This window comes from Lepus europaeus, chromosome 7 (genome assembly GCF_033115175.1).
Source record: "Lepus europaeus isolate LE1 chromosome 7, mLepTim1.pri, whole genome shotgun sequence".
NCBI classification, from domain to species: domain Eukaryota; kingdom Metazoa; phylum Chordata; class Mammalia; order Lagomorpha; family Leporidae; genus Lepus; species Lepus europaeus.
In genome coordinates, this window is record NC_084833.1 from 37,372,952 (window position 1) to 37,390,292 (window position 17,341).

The window sequence follows — 17,341 nt, forward strand, 5'->3', positions numbered from 1 at the left end:
AAACTCTCATCATAATAAAATTTCTTCAGAAATCCTACCTTGTTTCTGAGGAAATCTGGTACCTATTACTGCTTATAAATTATAGACCACCTCTACAAGAATTTGTTTTTAAACATCATTTGATAACCTAAAATAATTAAAACTATTCACTATATAAAATAAGCTTTATTGAAATTAAGTTTAATATTTTTAGAAATCTCTGACATATATTTTCTTTATTTTCCCAGGAACTCAGTAAAGATTTTCATTGCCATCATCTGCACCTCCAGAACAAGGATTTGAAAGCACAAATTCGACATATGATGGATCTAGCCTGTCTTCAAGAACAACAACACAGACAGACTGAGGCGTATGTTTATGGATTTACCTATTCTACAAATTTACCACTATAGACCTAAAGTACTTGAAGCATAGGAGGCCAGTTTTCCTTTGCCAAAAAGCTAAGTTTTTTATCTGAGATAAATACATCATTTCTAAGTGTTTGCCAGCATCAGAAAACATGCAAAGTTAGAAAACATGCAAAATTGATAGAGTATAAAAGATATGATTCTTCCCTTCCAGCTAACTTTTTTATTTTTATTTTTTAAAAATTATTTATTTATTTGAGGGGCAGAGTTACAGAGAGAGAGAAGAGAGAGGCAGAGAGAGGGAGGTCTTCCATCCCCTGGATCACTTCAGAACTGGGCCAATCTGAAGACAGGAGCCTTCTTCCTGGTCTCCCACACAGGTGCAGGGGCCCAAGCACTTGGGCCATCTTCTACTGCTTTCTCAGGCCATAGCAGAAAGCTGGAGCAGAAGTGTAACAGCTGGGACTCGAACCAGTGCCCATATGGGTTGTCAGCGCTGCAGGTGGAGGCTTAGCCTACTGCACCATGGCACTGGCCCTAGCTTTTTATACTTTAAGACTTATTTATTTGTGTGAAAGTCAGAGTTGCAGGGTAAGAGACAGAGAAATCTTCCATCTGCTGATTCACTCCCCAGATAGCCTCAATGACCAGGCCATGCAAAACTCTGGAAACAGGAGCTTCTTCCAGTTCTCTCCCATGTGCGTAGTAGGGGCCAAACAATTGGGCCATCTTCTGCTGCTTTGCTTATATAATCAAAAGAAGTCTGCAGTCATTTCCATCCTCTAGTCATTCATTTTGCTCTTAGTAACAATTTACCATTAACACCTACTGAATTTTTAGTAGGCAGTTGTTACTTATTCCTAATTCAGAATGACTTTTTGCTGTCATTAAAATGCAGTTACTAAACATCAGATTTATGTGAACCCTTTTATACTGTCTCTACTAGATCAGTGGTAACATGTTAGTCATTTATTTGAAAAAAATAGTAAAAAAATAATATTAATCAACATAATCCATATTAATTATTTAAATTCAATGAGCCTGAAAATTCTTGTATGTGAATTAGATTGCAATGTGTTCCATTTAAAGGTTTTGAAACGGTTAAACAATATAAAAATAAGTAATGCAATAAAGTACCTTTCTTTGCATTCTTAAGACCATTCTTAGTTTCAGTGATTCACTCTGGGGATTCACAGACTCATCATACAGCTGTTCTCAATGACTATGATTTTTTACATCAGAAAGATGCAAACTAAAATCACTGAAGGGAAAAGGCTCATAGACGATTGGGAGGATACCAGATAAAAGTTTTCTAGAATTCTTCCAGTGGGGTTTCACAGAATATGCTTAAATCCTCCAGCAAAAGGTTGTGATAATGCGTGTGAAATGTTGTCTGTTTTGAAAGACTCAGTGCCCTGGATTTTTACTGGTAACTGGTCACATAGGCGCCCTCTGACTAGCATGCACCAGGTTTCTGATGGGAAGCAAGTGTTCAGTATAAATCACTTCTGTCATATCAATTCTGAAAATGATGAGAGCCCTCCCAAAATCCAAGTTTCAAATACCAGCCAAGGCCAACTTTGCAACCAAGCCTTTCTTGGCCTTCTCAGCCCTACAATGTTAATTCTTGTTATCAGTATAGTTGGTCAATAAATAACTGCTTTATTGACTTTTTAATTAGTAACTGTTCCCTATGTTTGTTGCATACTTGGCTTAAATGTACTACTCTCAGAAACCCTCACCATAAAGAAATTCAGAAATAATTTGTACTGCTATCTAAATGCTTAATGCTCCTAGTTATCAGACGGTTATTTCATAATGTGTTCAATTTAATGCCTGATTATTCTTTTTTCACTGCCCTATCAATACTTCAAATGATTCTATTTTCCTAGATGTTATGGATCAACTGAAACATCATCTATTGACTGCCACAGAATTCTGACTGAATCATTTCAAGATCACTTATATTATTTGCCATCTTTTACAAGTTAGGAACCATTGGTTGAATGCATAAATTTATAACTTGTTAGCTGTGATATTTTATCAGTAAATAGGATACATTCAATGTAGTTGATTATTGAAGATAGGAAAGATTTTGAGTCAGAACCATGAATCTAGTGCCCTATCAATTCTGATATCCATCTTCCTTGTCCACAACTTTTCTCCCTGAATCCCCTTTGAATTCTATTCTGAAAGCCATTGCTTTGGGTACTTTATCTTAAAAACAAGTTGGGATTTCTTCTTTTGTGATGAGTATTGTGTATGTGTGTATACTATGTACCAAGAATGAGCCTAATCATTTGACATAGTGTATTTTTTATTTGAATCCATAATTATTAGTAACAACAGCAATACGTGTGGTTTGTAAATCTCATGTTTTGCAAAAGCTTTTTTATGTATTTAACTCATTTAACCCTCAAAGCAATCTGTAATATAAGTAATGGCTTTTTAAATTTTTATTTATTTTATTGGAAAGAGAAAGAGTTATCCCCAAATGACTATAGCAGCTCGGGCTGGGCCAGCCTGAAACTAGCATCCAGGAACCCAATCTAGGTATACCAGAAGGGTAGCTGGGTCCCAATACTTGATCCATCACCTGCTGCTTGCCACAGTACACATTAATAGGAAGCTAGAACTGAGAGCAGAGCCAGGACTCAAACTTAGGCAATCTCATATGGGATGTGCACATTCCAAATAATGTTTTAACTATTGTCAAATGCCTACGGGCTATCTGCTTGTCCCTCAGTTTAATTTATGTTTATGTATTTGTATGTTTGCATGTTTAACTTCCTCTCATGGCTGCAACAGTCCCCTGTCCAGAACTGTATCTGAAAGTCCAGAACTCAATCCACATATCCCATGTGGGTGATTGGAACCCAGTCACTTGATTATTACCTCTGCCTCTCAGCATATAGGAAAGTTAGAGGATACAGGAAGCTGTAGTCAGGAGCAGAGCTTGTATCCATACCAGGTACTAGTCCAATATGGAACATATATGTCTTAACCATTAGGATAAATTTATGTCCACCCCAAGCCTACCAGCTTAGAGGAACAAGTTTAGTTTGTGTTTTGTCCAAGGTTAAGTAGGAGTGACGTAAAGACTATATGAGACTAGTAATTCCTACCCAAGATTGTTTCCACTCTTTATTTAATGTACTAAGAATATGTTGAGGTATTTGATTGAAATACCATTCTGAAAGAAAAGATAAATGGAATAATTTCAATAATATGTTGATACTTTGGGTGTTACATAAAAGAACCATAGTATTTAAAATTTAGTATTTATCTCTCCTATTCTTTTCTCCTTCTGCATATAGAGTTTTGAATGCTTTACTTCCAGCCCTAAGAAAACAGTATTGCACTTTGAAAGAAGCTGGTCTATCAAATGCTGCTTTTGAGTCTGACTTTAAAGAAATTGAACATTTGGTGGAGAGGAAAAAAGTGGTGGTCTGGGCAGACCAAACTGCTGAACATCCAAAGCAAAATGACCTACCAGGGATTTCTGTTCTTATGACCTTTCCACAGCTTGGACCAATTCAGTCTATTCCTTGTTGTAAGTACAGCTTTTATTTTATAAAGTGAATAGTAACATTACTCCTAAAGAGATCTTTTAGGTGTCCATCTACAGAAAAGTTAATTTTTTTAAAGGTTTGGCTATTTTATAAGAACAAGAAAATTAACTTCAAAATTATTTGTTAACCAGTCTCTTCCAAGGATCTTAGAACAAGTTTGCTTTGGTGTTCAAAGTAACTGTAGTAATAAAACCTATTTATTAGAATTTTGCTCTTTTTCTGCTAACAGATCACTTGGTATCTCTCCCTCCCTATCACTCTCTTTGTCTCTCTCATAAAAGTATTCATTGGATATTTTAATTGCATAGCTAATATATAATCATGGTTGAAAAAAATTAGCATAAAATTCAGATGATACAAGAAATTGAACATTCTTCTGTTCTTCCTATAATCCCAATCTGATATCACATCTGAAAGATAAATGCTATGAATAGTTTTGTTATCCTTTCAGTGTGTGGGGGAGGAGGTATTTATGTATCACGAAAAAATTTTGGATACTCTATTTTTTTTATGTTTTTACATGAATGGTAGCATATTATACATACTGGTCTGCAGCAATTTTTGTTTAATTTATTAGGAGCATTTTAGAGTACATAAATGAAGAATCTTACTTCATTGTTTGAACTTTTAAGAATTCAGAGAAGTACCATGAATGACTTAACCACTGTTCTATTAGTAAGCACTGCATCTGAGAACTTGCTTGTTATATGTTCCTAGATTCCTAGAATAGGTTCCTAGAAGCTGATTTTCTGAGATAAAGGACAGATAAGACCTTATTCTCTGTGAAAGCAAATGTGTTTTCTCCTGCTTGGGCTGGACAAGACCAATTGAGCATCATAATAATGAATATCAAAGATCTTCACAAAAATTTGGCCACAAAAATCTACGGACTTTCTGGGGGAAGTTGACGTTGACTGTATTATGCCTGATATATTTTTTAAAGATTCATTAATTTATTTATTTGAAGGGCAGATCAGAGAGATCATCCATTCACTGTTTCAGACCCCAAATGATCACAACAGCCAGGATTGGCCCAGGCCAAAGTTAAGAACCAAGAACTCCATCCAGCTCTCCCATAAGGATAACAGGGGCCCAGAGACTTGGGCCATTATCCACTGCCTTCCCAAACACATTAGTAGGACACTGAATCAGAAGCAGAGACACTGATACTTGAATTAGCACTCCAGTATGGGATGCTAGCAAGTATCACCTTAACTTGCTACACCACAATACCAGCCCCTGTGCCTAATATTTGTGAGTGCACAGAATATCTAGGAACAGATTAAGAGGTGTGCAGGAGCCTCCCATCTTTGAGATGGAAGAACCAGAAGACTTAGAAACAAAAATTTCACCTTTGTCTCTTCTACAGGAAAGTCTTAGCACCAGCTAAGACCAGCTCTTAGTGGAGGCTACTTTACCATTCACTTCTACCACTCATTATATCAGTACCACATGTGAATTACCTGTAATGAGTCTTCAGTCCCTTTTTTACCATCTTTTAAATAGAGAAAAATTGCATAGAGAAAATATATCCAACAAACAAATGCCAGCAGAGAAAATACGAATTGTGCATGAACCTAATGTGAGGAAAATACCTAAAAGCAGGGACTGTAATGAAATAATGGATGATCCAAATAATGACCCTTAATATTGGGGTGAAGAGCTAATTCAGGATATTAAGGTTGTAATAGTTACCAATATTACCTCCTCTGTTATCCATGTAATAAGTAGATAATATTTCTAAATGCATGTCTATATACTAAGAATGTGTAATAAAATATGAACTGTAAAATAAAGTGAAGGTGTATCAGACAAATACCCAAAAAAAGAAAGCAAGAATGAAGGAAAATTTCTGTGATGGAATAATTTAATTTTAAAAATATTGAACAGGATAAAGAAAGATACTAGATAATGGAAAAGGCACAATTCAATAAATTAATCATAAATTTGCACTCACAAATGTATACCACCTAAATATGTAGGCCAATAATTTTTACAGGTACCAAGAACAAGCAAAATATATAATTATGATCAGTTTCAGTATTCCCTCTTTAAGAATTTAAGTAATCTTGGCGGCGCCTCGGCTCACTAGGCAAATCCTCCACCTGCAGCGCCGGCACCCCGGGTTCTAGTCCCGGTTGCAGCGCCAGATTCTGTCCCAGTTGTTCCTCTTCCAGTCCAGTTCTCTGCTGTGGCCCGGGAGTGCAGGGGAGGATGGCCCAAGTCCTTGGGCCCTGCACCCGCATGGGAGACCAGGAGGAAGCACCTGGCTCCTGGTTTAGGATGGGCGCAGCACGCCGGCGGCAACACGCCAGCCGTAGCTGCACTTTGGGCGTGAACCAATGGAAAAGGAAGACCTTTCTCTCTGTCTCTCTCTTAGTGTCTAACTCTGCCTGTCCAAAAAATAAAAAAGAAATAAAAAGGATTTAAGTAATCTGGGGCCGGCATTGTGGCATAGTGGATAACACCTCCTCCCGTGATGCCGGCATCCCAACTGGGCACCGGTTCCAGTCTTGGCTGCTGCTCTTCCATTCCAGCTCCCTGCTAATGTGCCTGGGAAAGCAGCAGAGGATGGCCCAAGAACTTAGGTCCCTATACCCTTGTGGGAGACCTGGAAGAAGCTCCTGGCTCCTGACTTCAGACTTGCCCAGCTCTGGCCATTGTAACCATCTGGGGAGTGAACTAGCAATTCAAAGATATCTCTGTCTCTCTCTTTCTGTGTTTCTCCCTCTGTTTCTTCTGTAACTCTGCCTTTCAATTAAATAAATAAATCTCAAAAAAAAAAAAAAAGAATTGGAGTAATCTAATAGGAAACACTGAATTTAAACATTATATTTAAGCTTAGTTTAATAGATATACAAAGAAACATCTACATTTAGTATAACTAACTATTGCAGATATCATTTTATCATGTCATGCTGAAGAGTCATCTCATTAATCTTGTCTGGAATTTGTTGAAGCTTTCAGTTCTATAGATTCAGGTTTTCGTTGAACTTAGAAAAATTATCTTTCATTATTTTTTAATTATACTTATCCCATGATCATCTCTTTTATTCTCCCTCTAGAGGTTTTTATGAAGTACATATTTTGTTTAGAATGTAACAAAATTAGAAGTAACTAAAAGGTGATGGGTGGGTGTTTGGTACAAAGGTTTAAGATACCACCTGAGATGCCTGTACCCCATACTCAAGAGCCTGGTCCCAGTCCCAGCTGCTCTGCTTCCTGTCCAGCTTCCTGCTAATACACATCCTACGAGGAAGCAGAGGGTGGCTCTAATACATGAGTTGCTGCCACCCTTGTGGAAGACCCAGGTGGCCTTCTGAGTTCCTGGCTTGCTTCTACCCTAGCATTGCTGTTGCTGATATTTGGGGAGTGATCCAGTAGATGAAATAAGTATATAAAATACTGGCTCATATCCACTTCTGATCCAGCTCCCTGCCACACATGTGGGTGAACTGAATTCAGACTTTGTGACTGCTGACTTTGGCTTGTCCAAGCTCCAGCTGTGGCACCATTTAAGGACCACACCAGCAAATAGAAGCTCTCTTTCTCTCTCTCTTTCTTTCAAATAAATAAATAAATTTTAAAACAAAAACAGAAAAGAAAATAATTCTTTTAGGTGATCAAAATCTTAATGGATTCAAAATTATCAACAATACTGGGAATTCCATGGAAAAACAAAATCCAGAGTATAATTATAAATTATATGGAAAACAATAAAAAGCACTAAATCTGTGCTCAAAGAAGAAAACTTAATATTTAGCTAAGAATTTGTTTTAAATAACATGGCCTCTCAAGACCTAAGGAGCACAGTAGAATAGATGCTAGGAAGAATAAAGGTAATGGTAGAAAATAATGACACAGAAATTTAAAAATTGCAGGGAAAATAAATAAATAAATAAATCCAAAAGCAGATCATTTGCAAACAGAAAAAAGAAAGAAAAACAACATCAAATATTTTCTCAGTCTATTTTAGGAAAAGTATACATAAGCATATATTAAAAATTAGAAAAGACATAGAAGTATTACCATAGTGAAATTTAGAAATCTAAAAGATAATACCAGAAGTGACACTATCCTACAAAATTGAATTATTTTATTAAGAATTATTACGAAATAGTTTCCTAACAAATTTAAAATGAGCAAATGTAACCCCAGAGAAGATGTAACCTTGATTAGTTTTCCTTATGGCTTTCACATTTTATGTCTTTCTTGGAAAAATCTTTTCTGTCATAATGTGAAAATACCTGCTTATGTTTCTTTAATATTTTTAGTAGTACTTTGCTTTTTCTGATTCATCTGCAATACTAATTTTGTCTTTAATTGTGTCCATTCTATCATTTGGCCCTTCTGTTTAATTTTTTATTTTTTTTTATTTTTATTTTTTTTTATTTTTTTTTTTAGTTTTTGTGCTTGTTTCTTCTTTTGAATAGAAACTTTCTGAGTTATTTTAATAAAATACAATATATTGGGATGGTAGTTGAATGTTTTTTTAACTTTTCTCTTTGTTCGTTATGCCTCTTTCCTCTGTATTCTTTTCTTTCAAGCTTTTGATTTTCTTTGAGTGGTGAAACTTCATTGTCAACCATATTTAATGTGATTAAGACTGGGATGATTGTGATTGGTTTCTCTTTGGGCTTCCTCAGTGATGGAGTATTTCTGTTTCTTCATCCAATCGTTTTCCTGAATGAGAAGATTGTTTAAAGCTTTAGATAAGTAAATGGGTCATATCAATCTCCAGGGCCCACACAGGTAGGCAAACAGGCAGTCCTTCATATTTGTACAAGTAAGATCACACTGTCCTCTAAGGATATATAGTGCTTTAGAGTTTCACATCTGGTCTCAACTGCTATCCTGTGCTACTCCCTTACCGCCAAGCTTTCATTTTTCTGGAAGTTTGGATCTTCCCAAGGTTCTGCTCCACTTTTTTCTCTTTCCAATGCTGTTCCTGGGAGATCCCCACTACATTTAGAGAGTTTTAACTCAGATTACATGGAAAATTCATGGAAAATATACATTATCTTCTAGTTCCATTTTTCTATAAACTTGTTAAACATGACAGTCATAGTTGAGCAATTAATGTGTTAATTATCAATAAGTTACCTCTTTGCCTATTTCCCATTACAATTGGATTTTATTTCATTTTGTAAAAGTTTTATATTGCTGCTATAACAAAAACGTACCAATTGAAAATAACAATGATTTATACTCACAGTTCTGTGGGTCAGAAGTCCAGCAAGTTCAACTGGTTACTCAGAGTTTCACAGTGTCAAAATCAAGGTGTCAACCAGCTGGGCCTCTTATCTGGAGCTTCTGGGGGAGAGTGTGCTCCTTTGCTCATTTTGGTTAAAAGCAGAATTCAGTTTCATATGACTGCTTTAGAGCTGAGGTCCCTGTTTGCTTACTGGCTCTGGCCAAAGGTCATTTTCAGATCTAGAGGTCAGCCATATTTCTTAGTTGATGACCCATTTCATCTTAGCCGACAAAAACAGTCAAAGCTTTCTCTTCTTTTATCTCCAGTTAGAGAAATTCTCAGCATTTAAAAAGAGTTCTTAAGATTAGATTGTATTGGACCCACCAAATAATCCAAAAAATCTCCCTGTTTTAAATAGCATAATTTCAATTACATCAGCAAAATCTCTTTGCCAGGTAATATGACATACCCACAGGATCCAGAGCCAGGCATGGACATCTTTGGGAGGACCATTTTGCCTATCACACATTTTTCTTTGTGGTTCTGTCAGTATTTACTTTATATAATCTGTATTTTGAGGTTTTATTAAATTCATTATTTTGAGATTTTATTACATTCATTTATCACATTCATTATTTTGAGATTTTATTACATTCATATAGTTCATAAATGTTACTTCTTTGATTATTATAATTAAATTTCTTCTAATAATTCTTCCTGACTTTGTTTACCTTAATACTTATAGACTTGTTCTATCTTTTCACTCATATTTATTTCTTTTAAAGATTTTATTTATTTATTTGAGAGGTACAGAGAGTTACAGAGAGAGAGGGAGAGACAGTGAAAAAAGGTCTTCCATCCACTGATTCACTCCCTGAATGGCCACAGCGATCCAAAGCCTAGAGCCAGCAGCTGGCTTCATCCAACTCTCCTATGTGGGTTGTGTGGGCCAAAGTATTTGGGCCATCTTCCACTGCTTTCCTAGGCAATAGCAGAGAGCTGGATAAGACGAGAAGCAGCTGGGACACGAATCAATGCCCATACTGGATGCTGGCATTGCAGGCAGAGGTTTAGCTTACTATGCCTCAGCGCCAGCCCCTGCTGATTTTTATGATTTACCTTTTCATCCAATTCTTTCACTTTTAATCTTTTTATAATATTATGTTTCAAATTTGTGTCTTATAAACAGTACAGAGTTAGAGTTTACATTTTGTTCTGTTTTCTAATCTTTATCTTTTAATTCAAGTACTCATTTATTGATATTTGGATTTGAATCTATAATCTTGAAGTTTGCTTTCTAATTGCCCTGGTTAATTGAAACTCCTTAATTGTTATGGATTTTACTTTGAAGTGATAGAATTGTATTTAATTATTTCCCACCACCTCCACCCTTTGAACTTGGAAGCCATACATACTTTTAATATTCTTTTAGTGGTCATTGTACATTTAAAGTTAAATATCCTTGATTTACCAAAGTCTATTTACTTGTGACTCTTTTTTTTTGACAGGCAGAGTTAGACAGTGAGAGAGAGAGAGACAGAGAGAAAGGTCTTCCTTTTCCATTGGTTCACCCCCAAAATGGCCGCTACAGCCTGCGCGCTGCACCAATCTGAAGCCAGGAGCCAGGTGCTTCCTCCTGGTCTCCCATGCGGGTGCAGGGCCCAAGCACTTGGGCCATCCTCTACTGCACTCCCGGGCCACAGCAGAGAGCTGGACTGGAAGAGAAGCAACTGGGACAGAATCCAGCACCCCAACTGGGACTAGAACCCGGGATGCTGGTGCTGCAGGTGGAGGATTAGCCAAGTGAGCCACGGCGCTAGCCAGTTGTGACTTCTTTTCAGACAATGCCAGAGCTGAAAAATGTTTCCACTCCATTAGCCATTTTGACATACATATACTATGGTTATTTTCAGAGGAGGGGACAATAAGGTGTCATTTTTATTGTCCCTACAGACAGTATTCTCATTCACTCTTTTTGTTCTTCTTCATATTTCATCATCTTTACATCTGTATCTGAGGTAACTTTTCTTTCATCCAGAGAACCTCAGTTTTTGTATATCTGAAAAAAGTACTTTATTTTCTGTCTGAGGACTATTTTGCTAAGTATAGAATTTTGACTTGGTGTTCCTTTATTTTAGCAATGCAAAAAATCTTTTTATTAATTTCTGGCTTTTGTTATTTCTATTAAAATGTTTTTGATCCTAAGTTTTGCTTCTGTAAATAAAATCTTTTTCTGACTTCTGAAAATATTTTTTCTAGTGTTTGAATTTTGCTTAGCTTCTATATTGAACCTAATTAATTTTACTTTTACCTATCACAGAACTTTTCTCGATTTGTGTTTGCATTATTTTTCATTCATTTTGGAATGTTCCTAGCCGTTATCTCATTAGATACTGCTTTTGCCACTTTTGTTGTCTCTACTTCTAAAACTCAAGAAAAGTAGAGGTACCTATGTGGTGCCTTCTCTGATTGTATTATTTATACCTTTTACTTTCCTGCTCTTCTTCATGTTTTCCTTTTTTGGAAATTTTTTTCTCACTTTCTGTAGTTTTATTTTTCACCTTTGTCAGCTAGCTCTTAAATCCATCAAGTCCTTAAATTTCAATTACTGTATTTCAATTTAGGGTTTCCATTTGGTTTTTTTTTTATAGTTTCCATTTGTTTGCAAAATTCTTATTGAACAAAATGAATATAGTTATCTTAAAGTCTATGAAAATTCCTGAATCTATAATGCTATGACCTGTTTCTGTTACTTATTTGTGCTGATTTTCTTTCATATGTTAATTTTTGGTGTATTTGCTAAACTATCTGTCAAAATACTTTGAGGCTTCTGGTAATGATGTCTTCCTTCTGAGATTATTTACATTTGCTTCTCCAACTTGTGATATTGGCAATTGAAAATCACTTCAATCCTATTTCAGAGACTGAGATAATTTGGAACTAAACTGCACTGTCTTACAGGGTCTGGCTACTTCTGATTCGCTCTCTAGAGTGTAGCTGTTTAGTATCTCAACTCAAAGTTAGGGTTTGCCAAAATTCCAGACCAGCACCTCATTCCCATAACCTCTCAACAGTGTTGTTAAGCATTTCTGATACCTCTTCTAGCATCAGTGAACAACTTCAACGGGAAATTAGCTATAATTGCAGAGATTACCTTCCTGTGCCTCCAACTTCCTCTTGATACTCACCTATAATTCTTCACAGTCTTAATAGCAATCCAGTGCCTTCAAACACATGTTTCTTATATTTTGTCCAGATTTTTGTAACCTTCAGAAAATAGGTCGGTCTGAATTATCTACATCTTTATTATTAGCAGAAGTTGTCTTTATTATATATTCACATTAAGACAATAAGAAAGTTGAATAGATTTTCTTAAATATTTTATCTTCCTCTTAAATATATGAATATATGTTCTTTTAAATATATACATATTATCTTCCTTTTCTTTAAATAAAGTATTATCGTCATTAGACCTGACCGTTAGTTGAAATCTTTAAAACAAAGTCTTGAAATTTTTTTCAGAGCCTCATACCTCTTAGGCCTTATTCTTTTTTTTAATGTATTCAAGATGTTGGAGAGGAAGTAGGGTTTTAACACAAAAATTGAGTAATATTGGCCACCTGCTATATGATGATCATTATTCCTTATTTAAAAATCCATATTTTACATACAATGTTATTACATAGACTATACTTTTCAACGATAAAACAAAACATTTATTTGTTTCTTGATTCCTTTTTACAGTCTTTCCACAAAAAAATACTATTGAATTCCTGCAACGTTTTGTAAATACATAGTTTCTTTTAAGAATGTATCAGAAGGTTGATTTTGTTTTTATAGAGTTTTGCTCATGGTTTGTTATTTTACTTTGGTTCAAATTATTTCAGAAATTAACTGCTTAATTTCTTGCTCATCCTGTTAATTAGAAATGCATGCATTATGAAGACTATCAAAGAATAGCAGAATAGATATATCGTTAGTCCATTTACAAATATTTATTGTTTTTAGTCTTGGACTATTGAAGTAGTTCATAGAAGAAAGTCTGAAGCAATACTCAGATAATTAAGTATTGTGAAAATTATACTATTATTGGTACTCTAAAATTTTAGAAAATTTTAAAAGTAAAATTCAGAAGGTTCAAGTTAGCAAATTAACTTAGCAAAACAGTCAAATTTGTCTCATTTATCTTAACTGTGTGTCTCTGATTTTTTTTCTGTTCTCTCATGAGCAAGTAATAGCAAGTAGCTTCATTGTTAAGCATTAGTATTTAAAAATACTATTTAGTATTTCAAAATTCTAAATACTGTGGAATTTGAATTTCAAAAAAAAAATTCCTTAGAGACCTTTAAGAGTATTTATTAGATCAACATATTTCTTTTTATTTAAAACACACACAGGATGCTTTTAAAAGTCTGATGAGATTAACTTAGCCTATCCTCTATTTTTGGTCTTTAGTTTATTTTCATAAAGTATTAATACAAGTAATATTGTTTAATAATGTTAATAATTAATGTTTTATTAATAAAATAACAATATTGATAGTTTTATTTTGACAAGTAATATTTCACTAACCAAATATGAATATTTGTCTTGCTGTCTGTCTGATAAGCCCTATCATAAATTAATACAATGGAATTTCTTAAGGTATATGTAAGTTTTTCAAAATTTGTAATGTATTTTATAAAATTATTCTCCTCCCTCATGGTTATAATCATTTTAACTTCTATCAAGTGTGTAAGAAAATAAGCTCCTTTCTTCTTTTAGCTTTACCGGCTTTCCTATGTTAAAAGATTTTCAACTTGTACTTTTAGTAAAATAATTACAAACTCATACAAGTACAAAGAATACTATAATAAGCCACAGAATGAGCCCTACATGCCCGTCACCTAACTTTGATAATTATCAGTTCATGTCTGATCTCAAAAACTCTGTCTTCTTTCTTCTACACTAGCTACTCCACTGGATTACTTTGAAATAAATTATAGTCTGCATGTCATTTCTTCCATTTACAAACTTTCCCACCTTCATGGACCCTGCTTTCTTGTGGAAAATGACAATAAATATAATTAGTAAACAGAATCTTAGAAGGTGATGCATGCTATATGGGAAAATAAATAAAGGGGGGTCAAGAGTAAGGCCAGAGAGGAGTGGTTGTTACTATTTTAAATATCAGAGTCAAGGTAGATCTCAATGATAAAAATTGCAGGAGTTCATGAAATGAGCTGTGTGGATATCTACGGGAAGAATGTTTTGCAGATAGTGGGAACAAGCAGTGCAAAATTTCTGACACAGAAGAAATTTGCCTGGCATATTTCTAAGAATGGCAAGGAAGACATATGGTATGACTGGTACAGAGGAAAGGGAAGAAAAGTAGATACTGACAAGTTCATAGAGAGAAGGAAAGCAAACCAGGAGAGCTTTGTAGTTTTTTATAGGGACTTAGTCTTACTCTGAGTGAAATGGAGTCAAGGCATAATCAAGTGGAGAGCCTAAAATACCTCAATCCTTTCTTAAGTAGGACTCTGGATGCTATGTTAAGAATAGATTGTAGTATGGCAAGGTTGAAACATTAAGAGGCTACTATGATAACAAGTGAAAATGATGTAGCTCTGTCAAGGTTTGTAGTAGTGAAGTTGGAGAGATGTGATCAGATTCCAATGTATTTTGAAGGTAGAACAAGGAAGAGGTGGTAAAAAATGAAGAGTTCAGTTTGTGACATGTTAAATTTGCATAAGGGTACAACCAAGTGGAGGCATTTTATAGAGAATTAAGAACCTGAAGTTCAGTAGAGAAGTCTAAACTGAAATAATTAATTTCAGAGTTTTTAACATTTAGATGATATTTAAAGTCTTAAAGGTAGATAAGATGACCATGGAATTTTAACTGTTTACACATGATATAATTATATTATTTTAAGTTTCATCATTTACTCTTTGCTTAAAATATCCTTTTTTAATATTGAAATATAAAACTTTTTGTATAGAATACTTTTTTCTCAATGCCTTTGGAATCATTACTTGAAAGGTCTTTCCATCCATAAATTTTAAATTTTTTCCCTTACATTTCCCCTCATTTATTTCAGTGTGGGATGATAAGCAACAATCTAACTTTATTGTTTCCAAGGAACCTATCATATTTATTATATTCACAATTTTGCATATAGAATATTGACAATTCATCCTTTTAATACTTTTGTTTTACATATAATATGTAGTCATTTATAATTCAATTTAAGAGTGTTTAAATGTATGTTCTATGCATTTGTTATTTAAAATATCTCTAGATATAATATTTTACATATTTGTTATATGAACTTTTTTGTTTCTTATATTTATAAGCCTATGTTACTCTTTATTCTGGAAGAAATAAAATTTTGTTAAAGTTAATACTTTACCAACACAAATACTTTAGGTTTTTGTATAGATATTTGACTTGAAATCTTTCGTTCTAAACTACATGTGTATTGACAAAGAGTAAAACATGCTCCTATTTTAAGTCTAGAAAACAAAAGCACACTCACTGAGTACTGTGCAGGATGGGGGTGCTGACAGCAAGGTTTATTTATGGGACTGATAAAATTTCTGACATTAAATGAAAAGTCAAGATTTCCTCATTATCCATCTGGAAGCTTACATTTAGTAATATTTCTGTCTCTAACCTTTCCATTTTTAAGTTTTGTACCCCATGTTCTTGGTTTTATCTTAAAGCACAATGAAAGAAAAGATACTAGTAGAACCAATTTCTTGTACAGATATTCTCATTGAAAATAGTTCTCACATAAGTTTCTCCTGAAAATACTTGAAAGAAGGAAATTTCTTGTTTAAAAAAAGCAACTTGCCAATTCTTCATATAACATGTAAAACTGCAAAAATATTTATAAACTAAATCTTCCATATTTTTGTCTGTTTGGCAACAAAATTCAGTCATTAACAATGAACAATGGAAGTTGTGCCTACAGCCCTAAATGCATTTTGTTTGACTCTTAAACCCCATGTAAATAAGACAGTGTTCAGTTATTCATCTATAGCTTCAAATATTGCTAGATTATTCCTTGCATTGTCCATCTTAAATAAATATGAGAACTGGAAAATGAGGCTGAGAGGAAAACATTTTATTTCCTATTTCTCACAGAGACAGTTGTCAGAAGCTTATGATTTATCTATTATCCAAAATGCTAGATTCATTTAAAGAACTATAATTTAATACATGGGAAAATATATTCTCATTTTTTAATATTTTATAGTCATTATCTGTGTAGGTACTAATACTATATAGTAACCACAATAAATGTCTCATAAATATTTTATAAAAATGTTTATAGGGTTTGGTTAATTTAGGGGGAACTTTAAGGTTACGTATCTTTTAAGTAGTTGAAATTCATTCAACTGTATCATTTGCAACTCAATGAGTCATAATGCTTTTATAAAGAATCCAGATTTATGATTAGTATAGTAATTGTATCAATCATTTGTAGCCTAGAAGTGTTTATTGAAATGCATACATTAATACTTGATTATACTTTAGAATTTTGCCCACCTAATTGTGTTTTAGCAGTTTCCCCAAATACTTCCTCATGTATATATTAATAAGGGTGCCAGCAGAAGAAGAATCCTTGCCATGGTTTTGTTTAGAACCTCAATTAAGTCTAACCCCATTCATCAATGTCTCCCTGTCATGAACCCTACTTTGCAGCCTGTGACTCATGTTTTTTCAATACTGCATTCTGCTTTTTACACTAATGTATAGTTCTGTAAATCTTTTAACGTTTACAGTCTTAAGCTCTTGATAAATTAGTTCCTCTGGGTAAAATCACTCTGAACACATGATGTGGCACATCAAAAGATGACCCCAAAAGATCTGTCCATTTTTTAAGAGAGGGATTTTAAACTCATTAGTGATAAATGAGCTTGTCTGTTTATTTAAAGGAACCATCTGTGAAATACTTCAAAAAGCTAAAAAGTAATAATAGACCTCCCCATGTAAGAAACCACATGAATTACCAGTTAGTAGTTGTATTCCAAAGATTTATTTAAAACAGAGAAAACGGGTGTTTCTTAATTCTATTTATTTTAAAACACTTTGAGGATACGTGATGTAAGAAATGAGTAATTATAGTGACATCTAAACTAGTTTTCATTTCTTTTTTGCTCTGTATTTTTTTTGAGGTCCATAACTGGCATTTATTAGCATTAGGTCGCAATAATTTAAGACAGAAAGGACTCCATATT

General features: G+C 34.1%; 1 protein-coding gene across 2 annotated transcripts in view; it reads left to right on the forward strand.

Moving 5' to 3' along the window:
- The window catches only part of KIF18A (kinesin family member 18A), an 85,584-nt gene that overhangs the window by 44,355 nt on the left and 23,888 nt on the right, over positions 1-17,341 (forward strand). For both annotated transcript variants that reach the window (XM_062196374.1, XM_062196375.1), the window contains exons 12-13: positions 228-349; positions 3,665-3,900. In XM_062196374.1, coding sequence (XP_062052358.1) covers positions 228-349; positions 3,665-3,900 — 358 coding nt within the window. The remainder of the gene's footprint in view (positions 1-227; positions 350-3,664; positions 3,901-17,341) is intronic.